At 43.7% G+C, this 12,341-nt stretch overlaps 1 protein-coding gene across 1 annotated transcript in view; it reads left to right on the forward strand.

Moving 5' to 3' along the window:
• The window catches only part of CDHR1 (cadherin related family member 1), a 44,084-nt gene extending 32,755 nt beyond the window's left edge, over positions 1-11,329 (forward strand). Inside the window, exons 15-17 of the mRNA XM_062496506.1 lie at positions 2,155-2,383; positions 3,316-3,570; positions 10,778-11,329. Coding sequence (XP_062352490.1) covers positions 2,155-2,383; positions 3,316-3,570; positions 10,778-11,329 — 1,036 coding nt within the window. The remainder of the gene's footprint in view (positions 1-2,154; positions 2,384-3,315; positions 3,571-10,777) is intronic.
• The last annotated feature ends 1,012 nt before the right edge of the window (positions 11,330-12,341 follow it).

Raw genomic sequence — 12,341 nt, forward strand, 5'->3', positions numbered from 1 at the left:
GAATCCCTTGGTTTTTTCCTCTTCCCTTTCCATATGGTTTTACAAATAGCTCTTGTTAAAATAAATCAAGGAAGACAAGCTATTCACGATATAAACTTCAGCCTTGGAGGTCAGCTGCATTGGGTGTTAAAAGCCTTTCATATATTTAAACATAACAGTCCTGCATCAGGAAAAGGGAACCTGATGTTTACTTGATTTGGTAATAATGCCTCCCTCCCTCCCTCTGTCTTTGGGGACAGTGGTGGGGGTGGAACATCTTGAAACATTGGTTCCTTCTCACCATGTCCATCCCATCTCTCAAACTTGGCTGGGATCAGTGACACGGCTGTCACAGATACTCCTGCTGGAACCTGCAGCTGCAGGGCAGGGCTGCAGGGCAGAATGCTGGAAATGAACAAGCTTTTCAGGCACTCATCTCAAGAATCTTTTTTCCTCTGTATATTATCAACCTGGAGCTAAAGCTGAACTCTTCCTGTTAAGGTGAAAGCTGTTTAGGAAGCACAATCAAAGTCCAAGATCCAAGATGTTAAGGGTGAACCCCTTCTGTAGCCAGAAGGATACACATATGGGAGCATTTCCAGGATGGATTACTTTGAGCTCTTCACTAAGTCTTTAAGCTAGCTGCTAACTGCACAAAGAGAAGCAAGAGAAGGTCATGTCATGAAGGCAGACCTCTTAGGTTTAGAATGTAGCAGCTGGTGGAAAGAAGCATGAGAAGGTTGTTGACAAATGATTTGGGGGGGGGGGGGGAATTGTAAGTGCAACTTTATTCTGATTGGCATTATGGGGATGCTCAGATTCACTGTTGTTGGATGAAGAAATGATGATGTGAACTTTTCTTTTCCTTCTTAAGTATTCTTGTTTGTTTTCCTAATGCCAGAACGGCATAGCTCTGCAAGGTTGGGTTAATTTTCTAGCCCTGGCACCTCTAAAGCTGCTGAACACACAGTTTGATGCAGATAGGAGAATTTCAACTAGAGGCACGATGTTTCTGCTTGGGATGTTATATGAGTGGATGTGCAGTTGTGTGGGCAGAAAGACGAGTTGTACTTCAATTAAAAGAGAAATAGTTTTAATTGTTGAAGATGAAACCAATCTGATGGTAATCCTACTTTGGCAATCCAAGCTACCAGTGGGAGCACTTCTATTCTTTCACTAAAATGGGAATGATGAGCATGCTGTCTGCATGGTTAGGCTGGGCTGGGTGCTGAGGAGATAGCACAGGCAGTCTCCTACACAGCTGTGCCCACCTCGAGATCCAGGATTTCATCAAAACTTGTATTATGAGACCAGTTGAAGATTCTGGATTGCTAAATGCCCCTTTTATAATCATTCTCAACTGCATTCACAGTTGGAATACAGAAAATATTTTGCTACCCTGCATATTGATCTAAAGATATATAAAAACTTTCATCTGTTAAAAGCTCTACTGCTTGGAGCCTACACTGGCAGTCAATCTTAAAAAGACCAAAAAGTATTGGTATCTTCTCTATAAATCCAAACTTTGGGCTGACACTTTTGACAGTGTCTCTGTAATTACAAATGTGTAAAATTGAACTTGCAACAGATAAATCTGAACACCCACTCCATCCCAGTGTCAGTCTGTGGAAAAGTGATTATTTTTGGAGAAGATAATTTGCCCTGTAGTTTGGGAGATTCAAGAGCAGATTGTTTTCCTACCCATTCTGAGAAGTGAAGAGCTTAAATATGATATGCATCACACTTCTTTTAGCTATTTAGGTGTTATAAATCAATCTTAATTTATGCAGGACATAATCTATTACACTGTACTTTTAAACTGAAAAAAAAAAGTAAAAATAGATTCAATGTTTTTCTATTTAATGTAAGGAAATCACTCTGGGAGAAGGCCATCACACTGAGTATGTACTGTGGACAAAGACTTTTAATGGAAAATGCAGCTAAAATGGCACAAGAGAGAGAAAACTATGAGACCCTGATAGTTCTCTGGTTTTCAAGCCTAAAGCAACTAGACAAAAACTAGGTAGAGTGAAGGATTTGGAAACATCACCCAGAGAGGAACTAGGTGAAGAGTACCAGAGTCTGGGCACACCATTTCATGTTTACACCCTGAGGCAAAGGTGGGCTCTAAACACACATTAAGTGACCAGAAGTCTTCTCTTGCTTCTTTTCCAGGTTCCTAATCCATCCATCAACAGGTATCATTTACACCCAGCCCTGGGCTGTACTAGATGCTGAAGTGAACTCAAAGTATAATTTCTATGTGAAAGCAGAGGACACAGATGGGAAATACAGCTTGGCTGAAGTGTTTATCACCGTGCTAGATGTCAATGACCACTCTCCAGAGTTCAATGAAAACATCCAGGAAAAGACGATGATCATTGGATCACCAGTGAAGATAGAGGTGAGGGATGGCACCGTGTGTCAAAAAGCAGAGTGCTTTGGAAAAGCCCTGGCTCTGCTGTTTATTCTCAGGGGTCATGATAAGTGTCTGGGGGGGAAAAAAAAAAAGTGCCTTTTCTTGCAGCTTTATTTTGCACATCGATTTGGATGTAACAAATGGATTAAAGTGTGGAATTATAGTATTTGCTGACTGCTGAGAAGGAGAAGTAAATTCTATAGGCAGAATATAAAGCCCTGTTACAGTATTTGAACAGTCAGCTGGTGAACGATACTGGATTATACAGTGATCACAAGAAGCCCAAATAAGATAAGTGAATGAAAGTACAGGGTTTTGAACACTTAACCTTCCTAACACCCCTTTGTGTTCAACCACACAACTTAGTTCCCTTCATTTTGAAGAACTGTATTCAATAATCCAGTGTGGAACAGAAGGTGAAAAAATGCAGTAACAATTCCCAGGCAAAGGCACAGAACATTACAAACACTTAAATGCATATCATGAAGCCTGATGACACAACACCTAATGTTAGTAGAATAAATACCACAGCACAGAAATCAAGGCAGCTACAGTTTATGGCATGGAGCTAATCCCATTGTTCTTTATCACCTCATATTTTGTCCCCCACACTGTAAGAAGCTCCCAGCTGAGGACCATTTGCATTCTATCTACAGGTAGTAGAATGCAAATGGTGCTCACAGTTACACAGTTACAGTTCAGTTTTTCCTCTGATTCTGTTTCATCTCAAATAGAAATCACTTATAAAGAAAGGAGCCAGGTCCTGCTGTTTTTCACTAGAAAATGTAGTCTATCTTCCCAGATGAAATGAAAGGAGCCCAGTCATGGCAGAGGTACTATCAGATGTGTCAGAAGCCTTTTGTCCTCAGGCAAAGATACAAACAATAACACCTTTGTTTTTTACATTTCGCTACCAGGCTATAGACCAAGATGCAGAAGAACCTAACAACATTGTGGATTATTCCATCATGCAAGCAGATCCAGCCAATGTGTTTGACATAGACCAAAGCACTGGGGAAATCAAGTTGAAATCTTATATCCGATCTCTGGACATCATCCACAACATCACAAACAATAAAGACTGCATATGGTCATTGGTGGTCCAGGCCAAAGACCGAGGTTCCCCATCCTTCAGTACCACTGCAGTTCTGAAGATTGATATCACAGAAGAGGTAAGCAAATGTTTTAGAAAAACTCCTGTGGGAGACGATTCCTGAAAGGCACCAAAGGGTAGACATTGCTTGCTCCATTTCTGAGACTTTCTTGCCAGCTCTGTTTTGTAGAGTGTTTCTATAGCTTTGTGGTGAAGTTGGATTCTACAGCCACAAATGTGAAAGATATTTTGATCAGAAATATTGCAAAGATACAAAGGTGGGAGCATAATGTAATTGGGAGATGAGGCTTTTTGTTAGAGATTGTTAGATATGAATTAAGGTCTACAGACTTCTGAGAGTAAAGGTAAATCCTGACTACTAAATTTCTGCTTGTTCTGGTTTGAAAGACAGGTGTCTGCTAAGAAAGGCAGGAGCCTCTCTTTGAAATGGAGAATGTAAACCCCCTCCCTCCAAATTATCATAATTTTGAAATTAAGGGGATCTCAGGCAAAGATATGGGAAATAGGAATAACAGTTCTTTACTAGGAAAATTAAAATAGAAATACAGCATTAAAAAGAAAAAAAACCCAAACACTGCCAGAGTCAGAACACAAGCTGACACTCCATCAGTCAGTCAGGGTGTTGGTAGCAGTGCCATTAAATGGTGGCTGCATCCTCCTGCAGTGACAGATGTGGTTCTGTTGGAGCAGTGCTCCTGTAGAAGGGTGCAGTTTTCCTACAACGATCCACTGATAATGTAGATAGGGTCAGTTTTTCTCTGGAATGCAGTGGAAAAAGGCTGCTTTGGTGTCCCAAATCTCAGTTTTTATCTAGGTAGGAAAGGCTTGTCTCCTCCCCCTGGGTGGAGCATCTCCCAATGGGATGATGGAATTTTATCAGCCATGCAGTGGGACTCAATGGCCCATTAACAGAAGATATCTTCCTGGAGGTTGGGTTGTTGAAAAGATAAAGAACACTGCCCCACCTGGTTTCAATACATGGTGATAGAATACATACTTTTGGTCACATCCTGCATCGCAACCTAAGACACCGCTTTTTAATTTTCATCCGGGAAAAAAAAAACCTTTTTCCCTTACAAAAAGTGAGTAGAAAGCAGCTGGGTTCAGAGTGAAATAAATCAGATAAATCAACTGAAATTACACAGGAAAAGTGAGAAAAAACATTACAGAAATGTTTTAAAGTACACAGAACTTTGAATGGGAAGTTAATAATTGCAGTATTATTAGCAGATGAAACAAGAAAACTCTAAAGTGTCTTGCACATGTAGGTTGAGATTTTCCTTAGTCCAGCTTTTACATCAGCTGAAGAACAAGCAGCAATTTATGGCGTGCAGCACATGCTTGCACAATTCTTATTTATTGTAACTGCCTTGCCATGCCTTCAACTAGGTACCAGCAGGGAGAAAATGGGCTTTAAAGTAGATGAGAAACAGATCATTAGCCTGACAGTCTCTGGACCACACATATAAACCGGGCAAAGATGCAAATCTCATCCTACTGACAGCAGCTGGCCTTCTCTTTGTTTGGTTACAATGCTCCCACTGCTATAGGTCTGTTACAGTCTTCCTCTGTTTTCTACATCTCCTCTTATTCCACTGATACTCCTTATGAGGCACATCCATGTGATGTTTTCTGTACACAGTACGGAGCCTGCTAGACTGCCAGGGGACTCGGGTCTGCCCTGGCAGGGCAGATTTTGGGGCCAGCCACCCTGTGGGTGTTGGCTGGGCTTGCTGCTGCAAGACTCTGCCATGTGGAGCTGGGGGACTCTGCATGCAGGTGTCTGGTAAATCTAGATACTTAGCTGCTCTTCCAGATACAAAGGAAATGCACTGCTTAGCACCTGGATTTCTCATGGAAATGAAGTTTTGGTGGGTTTTATTATTTTCTTAACAACAAAAAGAATTGCTGCCCAGCCAAGAGTAGTAGTAGGTGCCCTCCCTGCCTTACTTCCAGGCTTCTCACAGGCTGCACGTCTCAGGAGTGTGTGGCACCGGGTGGACCCAGGCACTGTCCTCAGGCATGTCCCTGCTGGTGGCCACCAGCCTTCCCTTTCCTCCTGGGTGACCTGGAAACCTCTCTTGTCAGCAGGTGGGGCTGATGGGTGTGAGTGGAGGGAGGGTGCCCCACACCTCCCCTGCTGGGGGATGTGTCCCTGAACCAGCTGATGAGGGACAAATGGAAGGAAAACAGAAGTAGCTGATACTTCGGGACAAGAAGTTTCCTGAATCTCCTTGTAGTGCTTGAAGCAATAGCAGTACGTGATGTAAGATGGTGTCTTGTATGAACTCCCCTGTCTGCCTCCTTCTCTCCCCTTCCAGGGGTACATATCTGGCACACAAAGGGAGGGAGAGCTCGCCTCATAAGGTCTAAAGGGGAAGCAGAGAGCATGTGATGACATTAATTTCCTCACACACGCAGTTCTTTTCCTTCTTCCTATGTTCTTCTTGATGCCAAGTCCCAACAGAGAATCTGAGATAGTAAGAGCATCTTCTTTCTTCAAGTAGGTTTGTTTAGCAGGATCTGGGCTACTACTCTAGTGCCCCATCCTCCATAACCTTTTGTACATGTCTCTATTACTTCTTCCATTGCTTGCAATGATTTGGGTTGGTTGGGGCTGGGGAATTTTTTATCCCATCTTCAGCATCCCATCTTTTTTGCAGAAACAGATTTCAGTTTGCAGGCATGTGAGATGCAGTGCAAGTGTCCATAACCCTTGGTCACTCCGTGTCCAGCACAGTCACTGCTGACACTTCGTGAAGAAACCAATCTCCTGGTGTAGGCATACTGCAAACACACACTCTTTCTCTGAGGCTGTTACAAATGTGCATTTCATTCCTCTGTGCTCCAGCTGTACAAAGGCTCGTATTTCACTGTTTGGTGGGCATTTATGTATTACTGATTTTGGATAAGGAGGATATTTTTGAATGCATCCTCTAGAGGTTTCCTGCAGTGTTAATCACAGTAAGTAATTAAACAGGCATATTTTCTGATTAACATTTACCACTGCAATTAGCACAAGTCTGTGCCCTTCGAGATGTATGCCTTGTGGCTAAGTTCAGCAGTATTGCACATCAAAAGGACCTTCTTGTCTTGGAATAATACAGTGCTAAAAGAATCCAAAGGCCTTTTAATTTAACCGAGTCTGATTTTATGGAAATTGGTATTGAGGGGCATCTGTTAATATCCTATCCTTTCACAATAAATAAAAAATATCCTTTCACAGAATAAAAAACATATGCTGGAAAAGCCAGTCTTTTTCCATCCATATGTCTTATTCAGAAATCTATTCCTGCTGCCTGATATTTTTAGAGAAGGCTGATTCCTACTCCTGTTCCTGAAGGTTGGCCTGATGGGGGCATCCCTTGGCCTCTTGATGACTCCACTGAGGTTCTGCAAATGTAGAGGGGGTGTTTATTTACATCTCCTCACGGACTGAGGCTTAAGACCATATTTAGACAGCATAATCTGTAGTTCTTAATAGCTTTGGCCACTCATTTAGACTTCTAAATATAGCTGGTGAGTCACAGTTTTAGATTATCCTAACTGAAATGTTCATCAAAAGTCTTTAAAGTAACATGGAGATTCTTCTCCTCTCTCATAGTAACAGCAACCATGAGAGCTGTGGTTGATGGCACTGAACAGCCACATTTGCAGAGCAGTTAGCCTCTTCCACAGTTTTGTGGACTGGAAAAAAAATATTGGTTTGATTTGAGAAGTCTTGCCTCATGCTGGTGCTTGTGAAAATCCACCTTCATACAGAGTGATACAACTGAGCTTTGGGATAATCACTGCAGGGGCAGCTGGTGCTCTACCTTGGATCAGGAGTCATTTCTGAAGCAAATCTCCTGATCATCCCCACATACTGTGGGATGGCCTGTGCCTCACATAGCTCCAAGCCCACAGGGTGGACTTCTTTCAGAAGAAAATGTGTTTCAGGAGCACACCTAGTATGCCTGGGCACCAACACGCAGTGCCTCCCTGCAAGCAGGCTAGAACAAAACACTGAATGTGTGGAAGTGGGCTCCTCAGAACCAGGTGGCACATTGCACAGATTGTACAGATCCACTTGCTCAAGTCTACGCAGCCTGAGTTGTCTGTAACACAATAATTGAACCAAACATTTAAGATCGAGTCCAACTGTGCTTCCAAGTCCACCACAAAACTGTAAGTGCCACAACTACAAATAATCTGCAATAGCTTGAGCTCTTAACAGGTTCACCTACTTACTTAGACTCCTAAATATAGCTGGTGAGCCTTAGCTGCTCTTGTGGTTGAAGAGCTCAACCACATTCCTTTTGGGTCCAGCTTCTGGATACTTGGCCCACATGCTCTGCTTACTGCAACCCACACATTAGGAAAGGCTCTTGAGAAGCTGCCACAGAAAAAAAAAAAAAAAACCTCAGCAGAGCATTATCTTCTGTGAGCAGTGGTATTTTAACTCCCTTGATGGCTGTTAAGAAAGAGTGTTTCTTCCAGGTCCCAGCCCACAGAGATATGACAGCTTTCATTTAGTCATGTATCTGCCTTTATTTTATGTGTACCAGAAAAAACAGTACCTTTCAAAATGCAGCATACCTTTGATGAAACAACAACAGCAGCTTCAGTAATTGCAAAGTGGCACTATTTTTTGAGCTGACTACATGGCACTGCCGGTAATTGACACAAGGACTTGATGTTTTAAATGTGCAGTTCCCATAAGTCTCTCTGCAGCCTGGCTAAGATTATGGCATTCCTGGACTGTATTGCAAGTTATTCCTCCTATTTAACCTGCCAGTGTCATGCCCATGACAAATAGAAACTCTCCCACTGTGTGCTTACAAAATGCCTGATGTTTTTATGCAGAAAAGTTGTTGTCCAAAGCTAATTACAGTCAAAGCTTCGTATAGTAGAGGTTAAGTAACTAGAATAGAGGCTGAACCAGCTAGCTGTTAATGGGTTTAGTTTTCGTATTAATCATCTCTTCATCACTGGAAGGTCTGAACCGATGCCAGACTTTCTGAGACCAGGGAACTGAACGAAGCCAAATGTCAAAACTCTCTGTACAATTTTTATCTGTTGTTACCTCCACAGCTGTACTACACAGGCAACGTGTACTTCTGTCTAATCTCATTTATTCAAGGTTTTCAGATAGTCAAATAGTCAAATACTAGTCAAATACTCTTCAGCCATCAGCGCCTTCCTATAAAATAGATCTTGACAAAACTTGTAACAGGTGGACTCAGGTCACATACTACTTAGCAGGGTTTATCTGACACTAAATTCTTCTGACTTTCACATGAAGTTAAGTAAGCCAGGGTAGAATTTGCATCATCTGGTGGGATTTAAGTACAAAAAAATCCATGTAATGCAGGACAGCAAAGATAATGTGAGTCTAAGCTCCTCCAAAGTCATGGGCTGCTTTGCTTTTGGTTTCTAGTTCAGGTCCATTCCTAATTAAATACTGGAATAACTCTGCACAACAAACTGATGAAAAATTGTCCCTACCTGCCCAGTGACACTGTATGTGAGTTTCACTAGCATTTCTTTGCCCCTTTCTTGTTGGCAGTGGGACACATTCAGGATAGGAGAAGCATGGGCTTGATAATGTGTTTGAGGTAAATTGTGAAAACACAGAAATTAAGACAAGGAGGTGTTTATTAGCTAATTTACATGTCCCAAGTTTACAGATGTGACATTAATGACAAGAGGTTCTCTGAAGCACACTCTGGGATACTTTTAGTCATCTTCCCCCATAGACTGGGGAGGGCAAAGAAATGGGCATCCTAGATTTGAGTCACACAGGGAAATCCATCTGATCTACACGTCAGAGGTTCAAGTCCAAGCTACTGAGAAGGTTCTCCTTATACACACTGCCTTTGATACCTATTTTAACACTGCTCCAGAGGAGTCCTTTTCTCCCCATTGACCAAAAGCTGGGAGGTTAGACCTCTAACTAAAATGCAGATCACTAGACATGCAAAGTTTGGGTAGGATTCCCTCATGGAGTCAGACAGAGGACTGGGGAACAGTGGGCAGCCCTGACTTTCTGCAGCCACACATGACTTTATGACCAACTCTCAGTAACCAAACCTGCGTGTGAATGTGCCGTTTCTGAAGGATCTACTGGCCTTGCATAGCACTACTGTCTGTTCAGATACCACCTGCATTCACGATGAACTTCTCTTGGAAATGCAGTCCAAGGATGGGCTACCACACCCTGAATAAGGGTGATCCATGTGCCATGCTTCTACTCTTTATTCCCCAACCAGCCAGGTGTTTATAAGTGCTTCCTAACTTCTTTTACTCTTTCTGGATTCAGTTCAACATCATTGCAACTGCCTCCTCTCCTGTGCCTAGTTCAATACATGGCTCCTTTTATTTTATAGTCTCTCTATCCTGTACACGTTTCAGCCTAGTTCCCCAGCTGTATTTATAATATATACTGGCCTCTTTCAAATACAACCATGTGAGGGTTGACCATTTCTCTTATTTTTGATATTTCCAGATCAAGTCCAGGGTAAAATCCTATGTTTTAGGCCTCAAGAAGCGTCCATGGACAATATATGGAATATGCATGAGTGGCGTCCTTTCCACCATTTCTGTTACAATGGTGATCTCCACCATCATGTACTGGAAAAGTGTGAAAAGATCCAAGCTTCACCCACAGGGCAAAATCCGCAAAATTATACGGGGACCTCCAAGACGCACAGTGTGCTAAGCTGGAAAGTGAACTGGCCATTCATTTGTCCTTAATATGCCATATGTAGCTTATCTCATTGCTGATTTCTTTTCTTTCTACAAACAAAGCTCTTTAGCTCCACTTATTTCCCCTACCTCAAAGAGTTTTGTTATGTCTGTAAAAGAGTACTTGAAAACAGAATGCAGCTAACTACTCATTTGTATACTGACATTTTATAAGCAGAAGTTTTCTCTTAATCCTTTTCAATGCCATGCTCGGGAATTGAGCCAATTATTTTCTTGCTCCATTCTTGCAAGCTAAACACTATTGTGACATGCAAGAATATGCCCTAATTTGGTGGCAATATTTCTGTAAACTTTTGTGTTCAGGTCATCTACCTCACAGTACTATAATGTTTACCCAGTCTCCAGCCCATTTAAATTCTCCACCCCTGGACTGGACTGGCAGTGTGACTCTCATATTTTTTTTAGAGACAACTTCCATCAATCAGCTCTACTTGTAACATATTTTGGACAAATGAAATTTCTGGGTCACTGTCTGTCCCCTAGAGTAAGTCATGTGTTTTCTTTGTACTCCTTTACAGACTCTTCACAAAGGGCCTATGGCCACCTTTTTGATGCAAACTAAAGATAACCCCATGAAAGCCTTAGGAGTGCTAGCTGGTGTCATGGGCATAATGGTGCTGATAACTATCATGATCTCTACTGCCATGTTCTGGCGCAACAAGCGGTCCAACAGAGTCATGCCGGTGAGAAGGATCATAAAAAAGAGACAGATGCCGCCATCCCGGACAATCAGGATGGAGTGGTTGAAGTTCAAGAGGCCCAGCAACGCTGCAGAGAAGTTTGTCGTTGAGGAGGACGTCAAGAGCCTACACAATGAGAATAGCAACAACAATGTTCAGGTTCTCCCCGTGCCGCCGACAGCCCCCCTGCCCCCGCCACCGCCTGCCCTGGCTCCCCGGGGTGATGCCCCAGGGTGGCGGGTGCCAACCGTGTCTGGCTCCCTCACTCCCAAGCATGTAATCAAGCCACCGAAGAAGAAAGGTCACAGCAGCACGCACAATGCCCTCGTGTCTGAGCTCAAAATGAGGTTCGAGAAGAGGAACGCAGCTTTCGGGGAGCCCCACATCTAGGTGTGCTCAGCAGCCCCCAGAGACTGCAGACTGTGCCTGGGCATGGATGTTTTTATGTGCTGTCTCTTCCCTGTGTCTGTCAGCACCCTGTGAACCAGAGCAGCTTCTCGCTGTGATAGCCACCCCTCACCTTCTGCAAGTACCACGTGCTACAGTCACCCCCCGCAGAAGCACTGCCTCCATGTCCAGTCGCGACTGCGGTTCCTGCATCCGTGTCCCACGGGCCCTCCCTGCAGCTGTGTCTGACCATGGTGCTGAGTGCGCCCGCCACAGCCTCCCCAGGCGAACAGGGACTCAGGCTGCCCCGGTGTGGAGGTCTCTACCCAGAGCTTGGGTTCTCAAACAGGATGCTCTGCAGCCAAGGCCCTGGCGGATGCTTCTTCTGACTTGGTCTAGCAGGTGGGTTTGAGGTGTCTGAAAATGCATCACTTCAAATCCCAGACCCATTTTTGAAGACATTGGCCTGGCTGTGGCAGCAGCACTGAGTAGAGTTGCAGATCTCCTACAGCAGTGACACTGCCCTGTCCCCCGAGCACAATGTGCTTTGCAACAGCTGGCGGAGCGATGTGCTCATGGCCTGAGTACCTTCATTCCTGAAAGGTAAGCAGGCAGGCTTGGAGAAGTCCTTTGTTTTCCTGCAGTTTACGCTGGGTTTTGCCAGAGCACGTTGACATGATGCTGTGCTTTGCTTCTGTCCTGGACTTACCTGCTGAGGAGGGACAAGAGGGGCACCTCAGCCTTCCCTGGACCAGCAGGGGCAAGATTTGAGCACAGAAGTTCAATAGCAGGGCTCACTCAGCACTGCCTCCTTCTGACACTGAGCCCCAAAAGAGCAGGAGCCCAGCAGGACAAGGACATGAATAAAAACACAGGGAAGACAAGGTAAAACCAAGAGGTAAATGATACGTGGAAGACAGAGACAAGTGCAAGAAAGTTGCATATGTTGGTCAGGGAAGTGTCTGGAAAGATCATGTGGTGTTGTACGCTGCTAGCAGAAGGTGTCAAGGAACAT

Source organism: Cinclus cinclus, chromosome 7 (genome assembly GCF_963662255.1).
Source record: "Cinclus cinclus chromosome 7, bCinCin1.1, whole genome shotgun sequence".
NCBI lineage: Eukaryota > Metazoa > Chordata > Aves > Passeriformes > Cinclidae > Cinclus > Cinclus cinclus.